The following is a 23,775-nucleotide window of genomic DNA, read 5'->3' on the forward strand; positions in this document are numbered from 1 at the left end:
CAATTGAATAAAACAATGTCCTTGTTGGAAGATTGTGGGAATTTCATGTTCAAACATCAACACATAAACCTGGTGGACAGACATAAATTGCTTTCCTAAAACTCAGGTTAAGTACTTCATGTTACCAACAGCTCCACATTGTCTCCTTCTAGATAGTTACTAATAACATGTGCCTGCAGCACCAAAAAACTCAAAGTGACGTGTGTCTTGCCCCAGCAGTAGCTGTGTCCTTTCCTCCTTTTTGGGTCGCCCCGTAACGATAACCCCATCATACTCTGTGTTATGATAGATTGTCAGAGAAGGTTTGCTGTGTTGCTATAATACCTCTCTGTCCTCCTACACACATCACATAGCGGTTTGACTGTTTAGCTCCTCAGGTCACCGAGCTTAGCAGCGAGAGAGCACTGAACAAGTGAGTGATTGCCACGTTACTGTGACATTAAGGTGTGCCATCTGACTATAGTAGGCAGAAGAAAAAGTAGTTCCTACACACTGAAAATTACTTAGGTGAAATTTTGACAGCATTGTCACATTCTATCTAAAAGAAAAGAGTAATGCTACAGTCCAACAAAGTGACGGACAGTTACAACTCAAGCATATTATTAGTTTCATGCAGTATTTAAATATTAGCTAAAGAGATCAGATGTAATAGTCAGGTTGTTTGTCTTTATCTTAGATCAATAATTTATCTTAAAATGATTAAAATTATTCATTTTTTGTAATTTAGAATATAGAATAAAACTTCAAATCATTATCTAATGCCAGAGAATAGGTTTTAAATAATATAAAATATAGTTTTTAAGCTCACTCTGTCACTGCCACAACGAATACAACTACTACTATCTAATACTAATAGTACTAGTAATACTGCTACTAATACCTAATATCTATAGCACTACTAATACTACTAATATGCTACTTTAACAGAAAGGGGATGGAGGAAGCATGTGTAAGGGGTTTCAGCCCCTGTTCTTTTAGTAAAAAAATCAGTGGTTAATTTCTGTCCTGTACCTTTTTCTGTCCTTTTACTTTTCAACTTCTTTACTCTTTTTCTCAGTCCCTGTTAATATGTGGAGATCTTTTCATGGTTCATATTTATGGACTCTGTGTAGACTGGCCTTTTCAATATTTTGGGAAAATACTTTACACCTGACCCCCCCCCCCCCTTAAAATGAGTTCAGGCCGATTAGGTCCACCGAGCACAACCATACTTACATACAATTTGAGAAAGTTTGTGTGTCTGGCTTTTAGAAAAACCAGCTTGCTGCATCATCACTTGTAAACATTCATTAAAAATCAGCTGCTTTTCTGACACTTTCTGACTCTGAAATGAATGAAAGAGGAGCCGGTGAAGTTCCAGGCTGCAACAGGCCCTGTGTGGACTCTGGTGATAAACCAGAGCTACTACTTGTGCCTGAGAGCGTCTGCACTTGTATGCGTGCATGCTTCGGAGTGGTAACTTTTTCATTTCCCTCCCAGAATAGTTGAGCTAAGAGTCCTGCTCTAAATGTGCAAATGTGTAGTTTTGTGTGTGTGTGTGTCCCATATGCAGAAATTGCTTGACATTGGACTTATTAAAGAAACTCTAGTTTCTCCTCTTCTCTCCCCTGTTCCTCAAGCCTCATCAGCACTTTTGCCTCGTTTTCACAGTTGAGAGGAACATAAAAAATGATGGAGTCAGCAGAAATTTCTTTGAGCTTATTTACAGGCTATGTTTCCCTGCTCGCCTCCTATAAATGAATCAATACAATCTATGTATAATATAAGACTTACAACAGCCAACAGGAAGTCAAGGCTACTTGTGTGTGGTTGTGTCCGTGTGTGTGGCAGTTTGGTGCATGATTATTCCTTAGGGGCAAAAAAGGGAGAAAATTCAAACAACGAATATGTTATAAGTAATCCATAAAGGTGAAGGTTGTAAAAATGTGGAAATAAATTAAGGTAATACTTAATATATTACCTTGTAAAACATTACTGGAAGCCTCCTGGTGGGCTTTCAGTTGCATCATCCAAATCTATACTACACAGGTATTTTAATTGTTAATGTTTCTCTCCTCAAACATATCCTCAGTTTTAAAGGAAGTCTCTAAAAAATAGATCAGATAAGAGCTTGAATGAGCATTTGAAATTTCCAGACAACTTTTCCAGAAGCTTTTCAATACAGAAACTATTGCAAGAAAATCCCATTATATTTGGCTTCTTTAATATATTAACCTTTCTAAATTAAACTTACACAGTCAAACATAGAAATCCAAAGACACATGCAAATTGCACTCCCCTGACAATAAGGTGGTTTCATCACAGGTGACTCCTTTCAGAAAGTGTCTTATTATATCAAAAGAGTATGACAGTGGCTCCCTTTCTGAGTGCAACTTCTGACAGATGGCTCTCTCAGCAATTTTCCTTCCACTAAGGCTAGGTGTGTGTGTGTGTGTTTTACTGAAAGTACACACAGAAGTATGTGAGAATGTGTGAACCTTAAAGACCTTTCACTTGATAGTGATTGTGTTTGAGTCACTCATATTCAATTTTAACAATGTCATTCTCAATATTTCACACCTAGCAACCCACATTCCCCTCCTCTTTCTGTCACTCCCCCAACATCTTTATTTCTCCTCACAGTTTTCTCAAGGACACTACATACACATTTTTCACTAGCAGATGAATAAGTTATTCTTGTGTGTCTGCCTTTTTGTGTGTTTCTTTTACTATTTATACCAAATGAGATTTTTTTTCTTTTTTGGTCTGTCCCTCATCTTTGTAATGAGGTATTAGGTTAAAAAATGAATTAAAGCACCAATCAAAACTACTCTGTGGTATAACTCTGACAGTGTTTCAATAAAAGACCTTACTTTACAGACATCTTGTACAATATTAAGATATTATTCATGTTACAAGTGCAAGGAAGGTTTTCTACATTGAGTAAACGTTGTGTGTATATGTGTGTGTAAATGCACACTTGTGTGTCCCTAACAGTGGACCATAAAATGTGAAGCTTTAAAGTTGGATTTGGATGGTGATACAGACTGCATATAAAATAGGTCTGAGGAGCTTCTTCTTCTGGAGACCTGTCTTTTGAGTCCAAAGGTGTGATACGGACTTTCTGAGCTTAATATTTTCTTGTTGATTAATCTTATTTTGACAGAAAGTTGGTGAAGGTTAGGAGAAGATTGTGAAATGATTTCAAATGCAGCCTTTTTACAAACATGTTTGCTGGTGACAAACTGAGTTGGCTGTGAGACTGGACTTTTAGAGACAGAAAACTGGAGTTAGGGCGTATTTACATGACAGCATTGTGGAGAATCATTAAGCTTTGTCTATGTTGTGTATCTTTTCATTTCATTCTGGACAGAGTCTTGCAGACTATGCTGATGTGAATTTGCGTTCAATTAATTTGTGCTTATATATATATATATATATATATATATATATATATATATATATATATATATACATATATATATACACATATATATATATACACACACACATATATACACACAACTAACTTGAGGTTTAACATTAGCTCACAGGAAACACGGGAGGTAATTTATGCTCAGAAAGGAAAATGGTCTTTTATGTTAATCTTCAGTGCATAAGTTCATTTAACCATATTTGATTAATTAATTAATATCCTCATCTGTAGAGTAGAGAAATGTTAGTCCAGACTGTAGAGAACAGCTTGTACAGGCGCTGTCTGTTATGTTGCTTCATATCAAAACATATATATAATCTAAACAACGTTTTCTCTAAGCTTTATTATTATTCGACACTGTCATGTTTCTTTCTTTGCTCTCTCCCCATCTACAATATTTACTCTCATCACTTGTAAAACCAAAAAAAAAAAAAAAATGTTTTCATGAAAACCCAGTGAACCAAGCCGCTCAGAGATTTCTCATTTGCATAAATGGTGCTTTGCATTGTCAGTGTTGTAAACACACCAAAGATACAATTATTACATTGTGTAAGTGTTATTGATACTTTGATCTGATTTAGTGACTTTGTATCACTAAAGCTTTCTCTTAACTCTATTTCTTTGCTTTCCCATCTAAAATGTTAGAGCTGCTCTATTTTACTCATCGTGAAAATAAAATGTGTCACGCGACTGACCTACTTGGGCAACAATTAGGTTAAAAATCACAAGTAAAAGACAGATACTGTTATCAAAAGCAGCAAGTAAATAATCAATTTGTAAAACATACTGTCTGGCTGCATCTGACATCTTCATGGGAAAATAAGTCTTTACTTAAAATAATCACAGTAGACGCAAAAATTTTGACATTTTTTTTCCTCTGTCAGGAAAAATATCATGTACGACAACTTGCATGCAAAGCTACAGGTGGTGGAGTGTCATAAATGTGCAAACTGACACTGACAAACTCTGTTATCCAGATTTTTGTAGTTTAGAATACTTTTGTTGTCACTCCAGTCTGAAGTAGGCGATGGAAGTGGTATGAACAGTGTGCAGTGCCCTTTATGTAATTCTGTGGAGGTCATTGCAATGAAACGTTTGTATCCTTGTTTATTGTAACTTTTCAGCCTATATGAATCCTAGCTGTTGAAACAAAAGCAGTCAGATATTGATTGTTTTTCTTTTATGGACCTCAGACCGGTCAGGCATGGCTGTGAGAGCTGTGAAGAAAACCATGGCGCACACGGAATAAGTGCTGCTTGTGTGAGGTCCCACACTGTGTTGTACAACACGCACGTCCTCACAGTTTTTATACAACATGTTAAATCACCATAACACGTCATTTAAATTCAGCATGAATGTGAGAAACATAGCCATGGATGGAAGCTGCAAAATATCCTTATTTTACATGTTTTATGCTTGTTGAACTGTCAGTACTTTAAGTCTGATTATATAATTGCAAAACTCATATGGGTATTTTTTTTGTCTTGTCCAGCATTTAAGGAAGCAGAATGATTTTCTGAATGCTGTGTTCTGCTGGGCAAATTTACTTTTATTATAAATATAATGCTCCCCCGGATATTCTGGATTCTTATTTTATTTTTCTATTTATTTTGTATAATTGTTTGCATTACAAAGTTTGTATTGCTGAACCGGACTGGAGAGGACAGAAGAGGGACAGAAAGAGAATCGAGAAGAAAAGAAAACAGAAAAACACCTCGTAGAGAGAAAAAAAGAGAGAAAAAGAAAAAGAATGAATGAGAAAGAGAACAACCTCATACATATGCATGTACATAAGCACACATACACACCCGCCTATAGATACACATATACAGCCACCCCTAAGCACAGACCCCAGCCGCCCCACTCTGTAGACGCAGCGCGGGCCCCAGGAGCCCGAAGGCAACCCCTGACCCCTGCAGGCAGAGAGCCCAGGCAGAGAGCCCAGCCCACGCCAACGTAGAGCCAGGACACCCAGACCACCACCAAGCGGCAGCCAGGCTGCACCCCAGTGCACCGGCCGCATTACCCAGGCACCAAGAGCCCCCCTCCCCTCCAACCACACACACACACACACACACACACACACACACACACACACACACACACACACGCACACTCCGTCCATACACACAACCTATCTTTCCCTCTGTCAAAATTCATATGCTTTCAAGAACTTTCTTCTTACTTCATTTGGATGAAATGCAAAATTCTGCACAGCTAATGATGTTACAGAAAAGCACCAGGAGGTATTTTAAACATATCGTCACCAATCTGCTCAGGTACTATGTCTCATATACTACAGATATATCTCCTTATGTCTACTTTCCCAAACAGGAGATGAGTGTTAAGAGTAAGCTTGTCAGTGGCAAATCATATTCCACATCACAATCTGCTGGATTTTTTTTTTTTTTTCACCAAGAACAATGCTGTTGTTATTTACAAGAAGATTGTTTTTTCTCTTATCCACCACCTTCCCACCATGTCCTCAATCATCCTTGCTATTTCCCATCACATATTGGTTTGGCCAGTGTGAAAACACAGCTTTTCTTCTATTTCATGACATACCTCTGTTTCATAAAATACTATAAGGACTGAATACTAGATGTGTATAAATGCAAGATGTCTAAGATGTTAAGAAACAGAGCTCCCTGTTCTTTCACCAATGTCCCCTTTCAGGTTTGATGATAATATGATGGGAAGCCTTGTGAAAAATCATGACCACAGAAATACTGTCAAGATTCAGTAACTTTTTTTTCATGAAATGTGGACTTAATAACTTGAACTTAGGAAATTGCAAAGTTTGCCATGCTGCTTAACAATGTATGAAAGCGACCAGTATTTTGTTTCTATTGCCTATAGACATGCACTATTTGAACTGAATTGGTTCTGTGTATGGTTCACTTCTAATCCTTTTTTTACATATTATTTTTCCATATTGTGACCTTTTTTTTTTTTTACTGCCTGCACAAAAGTTTCTACCCATCAGATTCCCTTCAACTACTGCACATTAATTAAACTTCAGAGAAAAAAATGCTGTGAGCTCAACATTTATCAAGAAGCAATTACATCTATTGTTTATTCCAGTTGCATTCAGCTCAAAGCCTGACCTTTACAGCACATTCAGCAACGAATAAATGGGATTCACTTGGTCTGTTTATCTGAGGCAGTTAACAACAGAGTGCCTAAAATGAAATATGCTTGTACTACAATTATGCCACCCTCCTCATTACTATCCCTGGAAGCTACAGCCTCTCTGTCTCCATGGAGAAAGAATCTGAGTAGAAAAAAAAAGCTGTTCGCAGTGAGCTTTGAAAATGCCTTGACACATACATATTTTGTGGGAGGTACGCATTTTCAGTGAACATCACAACATCCTTACAGGAAAACAAAGGCAAAGATGAGTATTACTTGTATTTTCTTCCGAATATTGTTAACTCTGCACATGTATGCATCTGCATCCATAGTTCTCTGTTTGCTTTGTGCTCTCATAATGAATGAGGCTTTTAGAGGAACATGAAAGGATGGCACAGAAGGCTCTGAATCCTGCTCTCTTTGTCCTAAAAGGTGTTTGCTGCACTGTTACATAACTCCAAAATAAAGGTGTTTAAATATTTTCAAACTACTGAAATGCTCACAGCAATCAGTCATATTTTTTTCCCTATTGCTATTAAAAAAGGTGGTTCAGTAAAACAATACATCACATTATTTATTTCCTCCATCAAGACTTATTACTTGGCTAAAAGCTCATTGAAGTGTAATAACTGCTGAGATAGCATTGAAAGAAGATCCTATTATCTAAATCTGAGGGAAGTATTTGGACAAACTAAGCAGGATAAACAACTTTCACAACATGGGCTACACTACTGACCCTGATACACTAGCTTTGATCCCATCTCTTTACACTGCATAGTATGTTTCTGGAGTGACTGAACTGCATGAGTTTAAAAGTTCCTAATCCAAGAAGGACTTGATGAATCTGCTAATTTGCAAAGACTCTCCATGGAGCAAATCCTCTTTGAGGAACATGCCTACAACTAATATCTCTGTGTCATTCTGTGTATTTGCCATGTTTATATAAAAGATTTACTCAAATTCTAAGGCTGTAAAATAAAACAAACCTTTTCTTTTACTTTTGGTGGCCAAATTTAAAATTAATCAGCATAGAAAATGATCGAGGTATTCTTTACAGATTAGAAACAACAAAACACAACAAACCTGTATATTAAAAAGACAGTACATTGGTGACTTGAGACTGCTCTAATTGTTGATTCTTTGTAAGGTGTTTAACATTACATGCACATATTTAACATGGACTAAACTGCACCAGTGGGCATATTGGAAAGTTACTTTGAGCTGATAAACTCTGACAGATGTGGTTTCAACAATACTTTTAAGTTAATTTTCTTTTCCTGAAGTGCACGTTAAAAAAAAAAAAAAAAGTATATAATCCAGGAGTCTTAGGAACTACGACATTTTATTTTCTTAAAAATCCACCGCTCTGTCTTGCAAGGAGGACAGAAGGGGCACATCATATTCAAACCTGCTTTCAGAATCTAACTGAACATCACCGACAGCAGGACTTCCAGAGATATGAGCAGAGAAAATAGTGGACAGAGGAAGCCCAGTGTGATCACTGTGAGTGGCGAGAAAATGAGGGAGGGAAAGGAAACAACTATGACAGAAGCAGAAAGAGAACAAAAGATCACTGAGTGGAAGAGAGAACAGGAGAGAGACATGCGTTTAATGCAACTGCTGAGAGATGGTCTCTTTTCACAGCGGTGCATCTCTGTAGCTAGAGACGGGCTGTGAGGGAGGCAGCAAGAAGAATAGAAGAGGGACAGATGGAGGGATAGAGGGCTAAATTCAGGAGGAATGGTCATCTTAAAGTTGGGTCCACTTCACAGCAGCAGAACAGAGTTGTAAGAGAGGAGAACCATGAGAGAAGGAGCAAAAGAGAAGAGCAGAGCACAAAAAATATGATAACATTGGCTTACCAGCAGTGTAGCACAGCAGAAACAGAGATAATGATGGAGGGAGAGATACATCCGGGAAGCCAGAGAAGGCATGGGGAGTGCAGAATATGAATGCCAGTTGCAACTAGAAAACTCAGCAGCAAGTGGAAAGAATGTAAGAATGTTTTATGTATACACACACACAGTATATATATATATATATATATATATATATATATATATATATATATATATATATATATATATATATATATATATATATATATATATATATAAATATATATATATATATAAATATAAGGTGTGTAAAGAACACACACACACAGTCACTCTCTCAGGCACATACATAGCACAGCATGGAAGACTTTGATAAGGAGGAGGTGCAGACAGTGAAAGAGAGAGGGAGGTTTGGGGCAGCAGATGGAAAGATGAAAGTCCTGATAATGGCCTATGGCCTCAACGCCATGTGTGTTTGTTTATGTATCTCTGCAAAGACAAGTAATGCAATGTGTGTGTGTGTATGTATGTCAGACTCCAGTCCCAACAAAGTTATAATTGAGAGAAAGAGGCAGTCATGCTGGGATGATGGCTGTATGTGAAAATAACAAACACAAATGTTCAATATGTTCATAAACCCGCAAACACAGTCTGTTTCTCCATGGTGCATTTCTCCTCCCCTACTGGTTAGGACTTTAATTATGGGAGAACAGCTGAATATTAGACACAGGAAAATTATAAAAGAGTATAAAAGAGAATGAAACAGCTACATTTAGTGTTCCACTTTAGATTAAATTCAGCTGTCAAAACTTGAGAGACAAGACTTGACAGAGGAAGATGAGGGATGATGAAACAGATGGAACAATGCCAGCAAGCTCATGGTACAGGAAATGAAATAAAGAAAAGGATTCACTGCAGTTGTCCTTTTTTTCCAGTTTGATTAAACTTTTGTCAACACAATCAACCTCATTTGACTGCAGCTTCTATTGGTGATTTCCCCATGTGGGGTTTGTAGTTAGGTGTAGCCACTTTAACTTTTCTTCTCTCTGAGCATTGCCCTGAAAGTAAACAGCTAAACTATGTAACAATACTGTATGAAGGCACTCACAGAGAGCACCCACCACCATGCATCATGCCCCCTCTTGCCATTTTAAAGAAACTAATCTTTTTCTGAGAGAAGATTGCATGGACTTTCCTTTAGTCCATGCAACACCTCTTCACCAAGCTTCATCAAATTCAGCTTGATGGTACAAAGACAGACATCACTGGTGATGAGTTCCTTCCTTGGCGGGAGAGAACAGAAAATTTTGGTTGGAGTTTTAAGATGCAACCTGCAGCTGTTGCTATTAGGCTTTGAAGCAAACTGACTGAGCACCTTTGGACACCTCAGCAGCCTGAAACACTTTTCTCAGCAAAGCATTTCTCTCTGAGCTCTAATGTTTTCCCATTGTTAAGAAACAACAGATTCTCAACAGTCTGTTAAACCGTCAGGTAAATTGGTTTAAAACAATTATAGGTTACAATTAAATTACCAGCATTTTACACAGTTATTGTGTGGTTCAAATAACAGGGGACATGTAGACATGTAGTTGATACTCTAAGGGGGAAGCCCCACAAACAGCCCACTTTCAGCTTAGACTGAATTTTTTAATAAGGGTTCTGATGATTTTTTAAAAATAGTGATGCACTGATACTACATGTTTTCAAACCGGGTACAAGTTCACCCGTGACTACTTAACAATACCAAGTACACATCAGCTTTGTTGTGTTCACCAGAAGTTAGTCATGTCAAACAGGTTATCCTGCATCCTTCCTCTAAAGCTATGGCAGGAAAACTGTCAAATTTCTTCTTTGTTTTTTATTTTATCTTATTTGCTGGCTTCTGGTTTCACAGGTAATAAGCAAGTGCATCTGCAACTTACAGTTTCTGGACACCTAAGGATAATATAAAGCTTAAAATCTATTAGCATGTCCATGGATAAGGAGGATGTTGTGTTGGCACATGGGACCTAAATGCTCAAAATCAGATTCACTAGCCAAGACAGTGTCTAGTTCAATTTTTTTAAAATAGCACCAAGAAAAGCTTTATTTATGGACACATAATGAAACTTAAAATGTGGCTTGGCTGAAATTTGACATTTAGAATATGTTACTGCTGCCAAATGTCAAAACAAGTCAATTTGAACCATAGTCTGATTAGGTTAGTAATCCTAATGAAAAAAAAAAAAAAAAAAAAAAAATGTTTCAAGATCCTGCTTCATGCAGAATGTGCAGTTTCTTCATGATATAAATGTTGTAAATCTAACAAAAAGAGAGAAAAAATAGCATTCACTTTTTAATTAAATGGATCAAAGATCACTTCTACAACATTAGCTTGGAAGAAATTGGACAACTGGATAAGTCTACTCTGTCATTTCTGTAGGAAAGTTTGTTTAAATCACTTTACACTTACCTTTTCTTTTTTATGTTTAGGAAGCACTTTATTTACAATTTTCACAATTGAAAATAAATTAAATTTGGCAAATATTTTTCTGTCGGTGAGGCAGATTATTTACTTCCTCATCAGTAATTCTGTTTGTGGTAAAAATTAAATTTTTTGGAGCTGAAACTTTTTCTTTTGACCATGCATCCGAAAAGTCATCCAAACTGCCCAAGGCCATCTTGTTTTATATCTTCTTGATTCCTTGCAACAAACTTGCCTCCTGCTCTTGCTCCGCTGACCGCTTGTGGTGGCTCATTTCAGACCCAGATCCTGGTGCACAGGACTGAAAATGAGTGCACATCCTTGAGGCCATGATCTGTTCAGGCCCTGCATATCAGCTGGTCAATGCCTTGCACCCTGCTAATGTTGCCTGCTCGGCTGTCCTAATGATGTGACCTGGTAATCATTCATCCCAGCCTTGCTTCTTCTACCTCCTGGCTCTGAAAAATATTGGAATGACCTCCTCAGCTCAGCTAGGGCCAAAAAGAATCCAACTGAAAGTGAAAATGAATCTCCTCCGAAACATTTCTCACACTTTAAATAATATTCTCTCCTACAGCTTCCCATGTGCATTGAATACTTCATGCCATCCCAAATTCTCCTTCTTTGTATGAGCAATGAAAATTACGCCTGTTGCTTTTGTTCCTTGCAGAAATGCCTAAATCACATTATATCGGTTTGTGTACATGGAGCAAAGGAGAACTGGTCCCTTTTGGGAGTGAAACTAAAACCAGTAACATGTTTTGAACTATATCCAAGGCAAATGTCTACTGATAAATTTATCCCATCCATCAGCCAATGTATGTTTCTGTAATATGCGGATGGAATTCAGTAAAACAGCTACCTGAAAAAGTATTTTCTACAACACAATTCATCTTCTGCATCACTTGACCTTTTAGCTCTTTTCCACAAAATGGTTTATTGCCTGTGAAAGTTTGTAGACTTTTTTTTTTTTTTTTTTATCATGATAGACAACCTTTTTCTTATATGGTGTGTGCTCAACATTTATAAAGTTTACACATGTAACTTTCTCCCACCAGAGCTGTTTACTAGTATTAACAATTACTAACTAGAGGTTTATATGCAGGTCAGGATTTTTATGTAGCCACAAAGTTTTTCAAACTTGTAGTCGATTAAGGTTTTTCTCTGTTGTTTTTATGTCAGATTTTCTTTGATGTGTTCTTTTATTTCAGGAGATTTTGTATTGCTATTGAATAATGAAACAAAATAACATCTCGACTAGACACTTTGATCAAGCTGTTAAAGTCAAGAAGCAACCAGAAGGATTAGTGAGGTGCAGTCTTCCCTTTTGCTTTTGTTTCTCCTTTTATTCCTTCTTTTTCAGTATCTCACACTCTCATTGAGACCAATTAGATATAGTTTATGGTGTGCAGACATTTTTCTCACTACATCTTCAGCACACATATGCCTGAGTGGAGACCTCTGGGAGAGGTTGTACACAAACAGTCACTTGGCTGGTGCCCTGGTGATTCTGACAAGGAAGATGGAAGAACAGAATTTGAAGGAAAAAAAAACACAGGCAGAGAAAATGGGAGAAGGTTGGATAAAAAGAGGAAGACTGACAATAAGGATGGGACAAAGAGAAACAGCAATAAAAAGTTGAAAGGTGGAAAAACTGAACAAAAACAAAAAAGGAAGATAAGGTGTACAATGGAGGAAAGCAAATTGTTGAGGAGAATCAGTGTAATCCCACTGCACCTCCCTCTCACTATGAAAGCGACAGAGCCAAAAGCAAAATTCTGGTGTCATGTTTGACTATCTTCTTTTATCACTCATCTTCACTTACCTCCTGCCGTGGCTATCTTTGCATCTGAATCAATGTTTCCCTAAAGGTACTATTTCAGGGTTAAGCACTAAGATCAGGGATGTTGTAGAGTAGTGAATGAACTGCTGAATGAAAAATTACATGAAAAAATTATACCTGTCTTCTGTTCCAAGCTTTAATGGTTTATAATAAAAAAATAAAAAACACAATCTTTTGAGCTACATGGAATATTACTATGAAATAACCAAAATGCAGAAGCAATGAGTAAAAACCTGAGTACACAATGATTAAAAAAGCTTACAGAAACACCTTAGGTATTAAGTTTTAAATAATAGTCCCATGATTTTTCACCATAGCCCACTCTTTAAAACTATTCATTTCACTGAAGTCTGTGGGAATTTCTGTATGCCCCACTCCTTCACACACTACTTCATATCAATTGACCATAGACCACTTAATTCTTGGAAGTGGTATGTGGTTCTTCGTATGACATGTAAATTTTGACAGTATCATTGCTCAGTGTTGGATGTCCTCATCTGTATGTCTCTCGTAGCTATTGTTAGACAAAAGACCAACAGAAGAGGCTAATTTACTGGAAATGAGCGCCTACATATGGCAAATATAACCAGATCTGATTCTATTTCTTCAGGTCTCGACACAGCTTTAAAAATAGGTTTGAGGTCTGGGTATTGACTGGGCTATTCTGTTTCAAAGTTTTGCTTTGGATTCCAGCCATGCTGGAAATGTGAAATCATATGACAGTCGGACAGATGGACTTATATCTGACTGTAAATACTTTGGTATAGAGAGGAGTTCATCACAGACTCAATGACTGCAAGGTACCCAGTTTCTGTGGCTGCTATATAAGCTCTTAACCATCACCATTCTGTCCGACAGTTGATTTCTGGTGTTTGTCTTGATATGTTGTGTGTTATTTTCTCCAAATATGGTCTGTGCATTTTGATCTCTATTCGAGTCTGGTCTGTTCAATGGACATTGCTTTGGGAATCTTGTAGTAGCAGATCTAACCTTGCAAACATAACCTGTAGAGCTTTATACTTTAGCAAAAAGAGGCCCTGTATAAGGCATACTTGTTCAGTCTATTTCTAGTTGAACTTTGACATATAAATTGCAAACTAAGGACTGCAGAACCTCAGATGTAGATGTAGCTCTTTGGAATTACTCTCTGTGCCTGAATGTACCACACCAGCAAACAGATAGTTTCACTTGCTGATGACCAATTAATCAAGCACATCTGATAATTAACCTTGCTACTAACGTATCTTTTGCATTCTGATACTTAATACTTTATAAATGAAAAATACACTAGTTTGTCTTTCACATAAATATAATTCTGCGTATGAACACAGTTTAAATGCATTCTTTGAGGCACACTGTTCAGATTCAATCACAAAGATGGGAAGTTCATGATGATGACCCTTTTACCAGCATAAGTGTCCTCTCAACATTGACTCTTGAGAAATTTTCCTATTTATAGTCCGCCAAGAGTTAAAAGGAATTTTCGCTGATGCTGCTGTGTGAAATGCTACTCTATGTGTACACATGCAGACAGCACAAACCCACTCTGGAAGAACTTGATCCTTCCTCCCCACTCTTTTTTTCTGTCTAATGATGCCACAACTAAAATGTTAATTACAGCTAAAAAGAGAGATGATTGTGAATATGAAATAGCAATTAGCATGTATCATCATCACCATCATTACCACCATTAGCTGCAGAGAAAAAAAAAAAAAAGATGGAGGATTATTTACCAAACGGTGAAAGGCTCATCAGTTGCTTATTCAGGGCACGAAATGTTTTAGAGTCAGTGTTAAAAAACAAAATCATTCCTCCTTAAATTTGCATAATTAATATAGCTTAAAATTGTAACTATTACAAAGCCTGAAGCATGACAACAAGGGTATTTTGTGCTCACTGGAAAACAGCATTGAAATCGCTGTGTAGCATAGAAATCTTTTTGAGAGAAAATTTTATCTAATCCCCACACCTGTGTACAGTCTGACAGGAAACCACGTAACAAGTAAAATAATATTCCTGTAATATTCCCATTTTTTTACCATATGAGTGAATTATTAACATTACTATTTAAAATTCTTCAAATCAAAATGTGCTGAAAAAGAACTGTGTGAGTTCATCAGTCACTTTTAACATTTCACTTCTTTCTTACCTTGTTGTACAAAGGAGCCGTACACAAACCACATGGAATTGTAGAGTGTTGTTGAAGACACAGATCCCATTGGTAGTCGTGGTGGGTTGAGCCAGTTGAGCAAGTACACCAGGATGCCAACGAGGAGCACAGTGCCTGCGATGCACGCCCACAATGAAAGGTCGAAGGGTGCCAGGCAGGCAAACATATCCACAGTGCGTTCGGCCTTGCGCAACAGAACGCCCACAGAATAATCCATGTAGCGTGTGGTGAAGTCTACAACGCTCTCCCGCTCAGGCGTGATGGTCAAAGCTGAAAGTCCCACATCGGCTCGCTGCAAGAGGCAAAGAATGACAAAGTCTGAGGTTTAAAAGCTGTGAAAAGTACAGGCTTTAAATGCCAGAGAGAGGTTTAGCTTTTCCATCTCATCTAAAACAATATTTTAAAGAATTAATTTTAAAGAAATTCATTATGACATGGACCTACACTATCTCGGCTGTAAGTCGGCAAAAAAACAAAACAAAACAAAAAAAAATCCTGTTTGTTGCTTTTTTAGTAACAGAATGATGATGGACAACATGTATTAATCTTTTTGTAAAAGAAAACATGTTTTCACTCTCAAATTTGAACATGATGCTGACCATGTTTTACACTTTTGCCACATTCAGCAATAAAAAGACAAAAAATGTCTACATAAAAAGAGACATTTGTTTAATGAATGAAAGATTTGTTACATATCTGTTACCGCAGATAACCAAATATCAAACTGAGGCTGAGAAGAACATGATACTCAATGTTATGCAGATGAATGCGCCTATGTACCCTGCTTCTCGCATGTTACGTGCAAGGATGGACTCCAGCCTCCCTGTGACCCAGAATTGGACTAAGCAGTATAAAAAAATGAATGAGTGAAGGGTGAGAATACTCAGCATGTGATTCATGTTTTTGTAGTATACCTTAGTATGCAAATTCTTCCTTCTAAGCCCACCTTAAGCCCATGACAGCCTACCCATCTTTTGATGTGCGACCTTTGAATCATTCATTCATTAATTCATTGATCTTCTTTTGTGTTGGTATGCCTTAACAAGCACTTACACATTTTCTCATCACTTGTAAGGCCAAGAATTTTAGGAGACAACAAAACACCCTTGAACTATTTATGTGTGAAGAATTAAAAACGAAGAGGGGAAAAAAACTGTCAGTGAGCATGTCAGCCATGAAAAACAGGTTGAGCTCAGTTTTAACGCAGAAACAATGATGGCAAATTAAAACATTTTCAGTCCCGTGTGCTTCTTAAGAGCTGAAGACATCTGCTTGTACCATAACAAGGATTTAAAATGCCTATGTGAACATGTGCTTCTGTTTGAAAGGTATAATCATAACAGAAAGGGTGTATTTAGCAGCTTGTTCATTGATGAAATTTTATTTTTCCACTAAGCTGAAATTTTAACCAAGCATAGGCAAAAGAAGAAAAAAAGATCACAGTTCAGATAAGAAAACAATGTTTAAAGCTGCACAATTTGTCTCTTATACTGCATATAAAGAATATTTGGGTTAAGAACCACTCCAGGTTCTAAGTGACTGATCAGTTTTTATGTGACAGGCAGTAATAAACTGTATGCTGTACTGTATGGGCGATAAGCCAACAGTTTGCTGCAGTTTTGATCCTGCAGGAATCCTCTCCTCTGTACCACTCGATGGGAGTTAGAAGGACAAAACATTTTCAAAAGTATTCCAACGAAAAGTCAAGGTTTAATTTTTATGCAAAGTTTGTGGTGTGACCAAAGGCTGTATATAGAGATGGGCATAGCCTCTGTGACGTCACCCATAGGTTTCTGAAGAGGTGAATTGAAGCTCGGTGGGGGTTCCTACCATTGTCATCTTGGCAGGGGCATGCACGTCATCTTGCCCAGAGAATACATATATGGGCAAAGAAGTGGAGCTGAGAGGAGGGCTGTGAGCATCATGGTGGATCATTGTCATCGAGCAAACTCCGAGCTTTCTGTAGCTACGAGCTATCCGAGATAATCCGGAAATAACGGGAGCTAGCCAGCTAACGGAGGTAAGCGGGCTAAAGCTAAGTCACATTGTTAACCGGCTAAAAACCGCAGTTGTTATACGTTCTTCTTACTTGAAGCGGGAGATTGGTACCTGTCAATCAAAAGGACACACCCCTAAATATGCGGAACTTCAAGATTAAATTACTTATAAACGGGCGAGTTAAAAAAATATTCACTCCCCCCTGAGTTATCATGAAGGTAAACCGAAGGCTCCGTCCATCTTTCTTATATGGTCTATGGGTGTGACATATTTTGATGACATGAGGTCTGATTCTTATCACTACTTCAAATAATACTCAGTTAATGTTTTAAGGCTTCATATCAGGAGCCTTAAAAAACATCATGTTAGATCACATATAGTGTGTTTAAACATGCGCACATCAGTTATGTCCAATTTATTTCTGAAGCACAGTTAAAACAAACTGAATAGTACCAGAGTGCTGTGCAATCAGAATATTGGAGTAAGCATTGCAAAATAGATGATAAAAATAAAGTGCACAAAAAGAATGTAATAATATAATTATGCATTCATTCCTATAGATAAAAACATCCAGACATAAATCTCAGCATAACGTAAAACTTCCTCTAATGGGAGTTCACTCTTGATCAAATTGCTCAGAGCTACCATCAAAGAGGACACACCTGTAAGGCAAAGCATTGATGTCTATCCTGCAGGCTCTGTAAGATGACAATTTCTGTTAATTGCATTTTCTTTACTGAGTTTGGCTTGTTCATTATTTCACAATAGACCACCAGTGCACATAAAGGGAATGCAAATGAGCTCTGGCTGTTTTGCAAACATAGAATGGATCAATCTTGCCTTTTTTTTGTCTGCCAGTGATCACTGTCATTCTGAAAAGGTTCCCATCAGCACTGAATGGAGCTGGAGGTGATTAATACCCAACCACTGCAACATGCCATTTACACATATTTCATTTCATTCAAATGGTCAATGCAGGCATTGTTTTTGCCAGTTTTGTTTTTCTTTTTTGAGTAGGACAAGGCATTAATATTCTCCTTGTTTACTCTGTATTCAGTGGTTGCTATAAAATCCATTTTACATTAAAAAGAAGAAAATTCTAAAAACAAACAACATTTTGTTGCACATTCTTGGAACAAAGGCTGCACAGTGGCATATTATGGAACAGTGGCCTTTCTGTGTAGAGTGTGCATGTTCTCTTATCTCTCTCTCTACTCTGGCTTCCTCCCACCATCCAAATTCATGTGTGTTAGGTTAATTGGTTACTTTAAATTGTCCCAAGGAGTGAGTGTGAACATGAATAGTTGTTTCTCTCTCTGTTTTGGCCCTGTGAAGGACTAGCAACCTGTCCAGGGTGTACCCTGCCTCTTGCCCAATGATTGCTGGGATAGACTCCAGCTTCCCTGTGACCTTTAATTGGACTAAGTGGTTCAGAAAATGGATGGATGGATCAATGGAACAATAATAATAATCTGTGTAACAGTTTAAGGATTTCACTTCAAACTAAGTCAATTTAATGCTCTCATAGGGGTGCATGTGCATTTGAGAAGTTCACAGTAAAATTTAGTTTTGTTTTGTCTGAGGCAGGTCAGTCATGCACCAGACACTAGAAAATCCTTGAGGTTAAACAAATTGTTCAAAAGCTGCTCTTTCAAAAAAAAAAAAAAAAGAAAAAGAAAAAAAAAAGAAAAAGAAAAGAAAACACAATGACATATAAACCTTTGTACGGTTAGCTCTTCCGCTCTCTCTCCCACTTCATAATCATGCTGCGATGCATGGGGAATGAATATATGTTCTTTCAATTAAAGAAAACTTTCCCATTCAAATACTTGTTCCTGATATAACATGACTGGTGAAGAGAACGTCATGATGACTGAACTTGAGAGGGTTCGTTCTACCAAGACATGTGTCTTGTTGCTGGAAGTCTTCTTTCGTACTGATGGTGTGTGTGACAAATTTAACATGATCTCAGCAAGTTATGTAATATTCCTTGTGAAACATACTAAATGAGTTTTTGCATCCCCGTGTTTGTCTATACATATTGTTATGATCTGATGAATAAAAATACAACAAGCTTTTCCTCACCTTGAAAACCAGTTCGCCCATCAAGCCATTCCACTGTCCATCAGCTTGCAAACTGCCATATTTGTGGTCTGGAGCTACATAGATCTCATACTTAAAGCCTAGGTAGTTGGATAGAGCATCCAGGACGTCTATGGAAAAGCCCTGGTACTTCTTTGGTTTCCCCAGTACGTTCTCTGACACCATTACAAATGGCTCCTCCTGGAAGGGAACAAACAATTTAACTGTCAGTAAATAAGAAATCATTCAATGCACAAGTCAATTCAGCGTTGAATCATTCTTTCCTCACATAATAGCTACACCCCCACAAACATAATTCTTATGGTTAATATCACATCTGTAAAAGAAATTACAAGACATAAACGTAGCTTCAATATAATCAGTGAAAAGCCACAACAACAAACTGACCCCCTGCTGTGTGTTCAGCCGGGGTTCGATTTTTTAAACTTACATTGATGAAAAAAAGAGTTATGAATAAAAGAAATAAAAAGCAAATAATTAATGACAGGAGTTCATTTTGCCTTTATCCTTGAGATGCTGGTAAATGTAAAAAGCAGCAACAAGCTACTTTTAAAGTCTACGTACCTGTTGAAATTCTTAGCAAAGCAGTTTTTAAAGCAAATCTGAGGAAAATCAAGACATAGCCCCCAGTTTTGTTGTGGGTCTGCTCTCAAAGTTCCTTACTCAGCTTTCTTTTTATGCACTGCAGGACCCAAAGTTTAATAATTTATTTAAATAACTCATAAAAAAAATTGTACTGAATTTCAATGCTGAAAATGTATAATTGCCATATGCATTTCAGGTGATTTGCTTATTTAACAATCCAATCATTAATCCAGGTGAGACATCTTGTATACAGATGTCAGTGTGGCATAAAAAGGCAGTTTATTGTTCAAGTTTAATGACATCCAACAATGATTGGTAACTGATTGGATTATATAGTGATCGTGTCTGTAAAAGTACATAGTAAGCCTTTTTTTTTTTTTTTAAATTCTGTGAGAATTCTTAGCAGTATTTTTTATACTCACATACACATGTGACGTTTTTTTTCAACTTTATGGCACGAGGATGACCGATGGAGTCAATAACAAACAAAATGAAAGCAGGTCATGTTAAATGGCTTATGTATCTATTTTTAATTATTTAAATCATACTCTGATCTTGCAACGGTGGTTTCAGAAATGTATGAGAAGTGCATTTTAATCTTACATTGATGAGTCAGACCTGCATGGTTTGTTCATTCAAATGAAGGATCAACCCTGAAGCTTGTTAACAAGTTTAGAAGTTGGGGGTTTTCAACACACCTGATTCAAATCAATGTGTAATTAGCTTTTGCCGTTGGACATCAAGCTCTGCTCAAGTCTGCTAATTAAGTCCGATGTGTCAGGTGTGTTACAGCTGGGGAACTCCCCAGCAACTGGGGCAAGACGGCCCCTGGTCTAAGGTGACCAAACGCTTTTAATATAATTTATAAAACCCAATAATATAGTGTGTAACTAATTTGGCTTTTTTTTTTGGCAAAAATCAAGTTTTGCTTTCATAAATACATTTATAAAAACTGTATGGCCGCACATCAAACAGAAGTCTGTAATGTTGCATTGTCATATTTAAATCCATTGACCAAAAGAGGACAAACTTGGCGTTTTAGCTGTGAATTCCCATGTATTGTTGGAGAGGGAAGGACAAACAAGGAAAGACAACTGTGGATCATTTGATTTCCTCGTTTCCTTTGAAGTGGAGGACCATCTGTACTTTTTGCCGCTCAAAAAGCAGGAAAAATATAGCAAAGAAAGAAAACAAAAAGAAACTAGAAACAGCTATCATTGAAATAATAGCGAATGTGAATGCCCATTTATTGAACTATGCTGAATGATTGAAATGAAATTGCATAAGTATAAGAAATTGAAAAAAAAAAAAAAAAAAGCACAACTGACATTTTTTCTAATTGCCTCACATCAGGATTGAACCCTTGAACTTCTGTGTTGAAGCACACAGACTTACTCACTTCACCACTACTACTCTTTGTTGCACCTTGGAAAAAGCATTGAAATTTTTTCCAATTGGGATGGGAATGCCTTTTTTTTCACTTCCAGCAGGGTATAATTAGCGGTATTGCAAAATCATGTGCAAGGTTGAACTAAACTTCAGTGAAGATGTGAAAGACTTTGTTCAATGTGAAAAATGTTGTTTAATGTGTTTAAGATTGATCAAAGTGTTGAAATCCTTCATATTTAACTGTGACATTTGCAAATTAATTCCTTTGCTCCTTGAAGTGCGCAGCTGAGACCAATAGCTCACATTGAGCAGTCTGCAGAACTGCACGCCATCACCCGAGCAACAGCCGACAAACAACAACGGAGCTATATGTTAAATGCTGCATTTGAACCAGTGCCTTGTATGTGTACCTGTGTCCCGGTGCACAAAATGGACCAATCGCTGAGCTGAATTCTGTTTCGTCCCATCACAGGAACAGATTTCAATACATTGACAAAATCTTGAATAACTTAAAAACTTTAAATGTTACAAAGACCAAAAGTTACAAAAATGCTAAATATCTCAAAAACTACAAAGATTTAAAATAAAAAAAAACGTAGCACACATGTCCTGAAGGAGCTGCACAGTTTAAGATCTGAATGATTGAAGTGACTTTAACGGTGCAGGAGTAGTAGTGCGGCAAAGTTTGGTGGAAATAACTGAGGAAACAAGAGTCTACATCAGTGTAGTGTTTACCAGATGGAGACAAATTATGAGGGAAAGGGATTCAAAGCTGACGCAGAGCTCGCAGCTTTCTGCTGGACAGTAAGTTCATTTAATCTAACAGTGAAGTCTATTTTGGTGTTATGTTGGAAACGAGGCAGGTAGTCCAATACTACTTTATCTTATGGTTTGAGACAAATATTTACTGTTACTTGCTACATAAAACAGCTGAGATGGCTAATTTGTAAGTTAGCCTACAGCAGAAAACTTAATGTTGCAATGCTTCTCAGTTGCTGTTACTCTCAGTCCTGCCAGCATGCGACTCTGCACTTCTTTCAATTATATTCTCCAAAAAGTTTCATTCATGTTTCATAATTTATTTCAGTTTGTCAAGAGGGGTAAAAGTTTATGTCCTCCCTCTGGTCACACAATGCCATTAGCTATTAGCAGGAACCAAATACATGGAGGGCATCTTTGTAATTTGTTGGCATCAAAACATTTATGTACCATTCTGTGTCTTATCATCTGACAGGACACTCCACTTGTGAAACATGTTGAAATTTTTAAATTTCTGACTCTGCAGCTTTGGTAGTGCTAATGAAGTGCTTAAATGGTGAGGCACCACAGAACACTATTTGGTTGTTTGCATTCAATCAGCGCACAACTATATGAGAGTAATTCTTATATACCAGGGCTTTGGAAATGCTGTTTTGAAGCGTGGAAACATATAACATAGAGGGCAGTGTGTCCCAATGGCAAATATTGGGAAATGCCAATGAAGTTGGGTCATTTAATGCCACAAAACTAATAGACCTTGTACACGTTTGAATATTTGTCGTATACTGCATCGGTTCCATCCATCCATCCATCCATCCATCCATCCATCCATCCATCTTCTGCCGCTTATCCGGGGTCGGGTCGCGGGGGCAGCAGCCTAAACAGGGAAGCCCAGACTTCCCTCTCCCCAGCCACATTTGCCAACTCTGCGGGGGGGATCCCGAGGCGTTCCCAGGCCAGCCGAGAGATGTAATCCCTCCAGCGTGTCCTGGGTCTTCCCCGGGGTCTCCTCCCAGAGGGACGTGCCTGGAACACCTCACCAGGGAGGCGTCCAGGAGGCATCCTGACCAGATGCCCGAGCCACCTCAACTGGTTCCTCTCAATGCGAAGGAGCAGCGGCTCTACTTTGAGCCCCTCCCGGATGACTGAGCTCCTCACCCTATCTCTAAGGGAGAGCCCGGCCACCCTGCGGAGGAAACTCATTTCAGCCGCCTGTATACGAGATCTCGTTCTTTCGGTCACAACCCACAGCTCATGACCATAGGTGAGGGTAGGAACGTAGATCGACTGATAAATCGAGAGCTTCGCCTTCTGGCTCAGCTCCTTCTTCACCACGACAGACCGGCGCAGAGCCCGCATTACTGCAGACGCCGCACCGATCCATCTGTCGATCTCACGCTCCATCCTTCCCTCACTCGTGAACAAGACCCCGAGATATTTAAACTCCTCCACTTGAGGCAGGACCTGACTCCCGACCCGGAGAGGGCAATCCACCCTATTCCGGCTGAGGACCATGGTCTCAGATTTTGAGGTGCTGATTCTCATCACAGCCGCTTCACACTCGGCCGTGAATCGCTCAAGCAAGAGCTGGAGATCACGACCAGATGAAGCCAACAGGACCACGTCATCCGCAAAAAGCAGGGACCCAATCCTGAGGCCACCAAGTCGGATCCCCTCAACCCCTCGGCTGCGCCTAGAAATTCTGTCCATATAAGTTATGAACAGAATCGGTGATAAAGGGCAGCCTTGGCGGAGTCCAACCCTCACCGGAAACGAATCCGACTTACTACCGGAAATGCGGACCAAGCTCTGACACCTGTCGTACAGGGACCGGACAGCTCGTACAAGGGGGTCCGGTACCCCATACTCCCGGAGTACCCCCCACAGGAGCCCCCGGGGGACACGGTCGAATGCCTTCTCCAGGTCCACAAAGCACATGTAGACTGGTTGGGCAAACTCCCATGCCCCCTCCAGGACCCCAGAGAGGGTATAGAGCTGGTCCACTGTTCCGCGACCAGGACGAAAACCACACTGCTCCTCCTCAATCCGGGATTCGACTATCCGGCGGACCCTCCTCTC

The 23,775-nt window shown here is 38.4% G+C and overlaps 1 protein-coding gene across 1 annotated transcript in view; it reads right to left on the reverse strand.

Moving 5' to 3' along the window:
* Nucleotides 1–23,775, reverse strand: part of grid2 (glutamate receptor, ionotropic, delta 2) — a gene marked incomplete at both ends in the record, with an annotated part of 511,062 nt that overhangs the window by 90,097 nt on the left and 397,190 nt on the right. Inside the window, 2 exons of the mRNA XM_079250826.1 lie at nucleotides 14,842–15,154; nucleotides 18,946–19,143. Of these exons, the coding sequence (XP_079106952.1) occupies nucleotides 14,842–15,154; nucleotides 18,946–19,143 (511 nt within the window). The remainder of the gene's footprint in view (nucleotides 1–14,841; nucleotides 15,155–18,945; nucleotides 19,144–23,775) is intronic.

Source organism: Telmatherina bonti (genome assembly GCF_933228915.1).
Source record: "Telmatherina bonti genome assembly, chromosome: 13".
NCBI lineage: Eukaryota > Metazoa > Chordata > Actinopteri > Atheriniformes > Telmatherinidae > Telmatherina > Telmatherina bonti.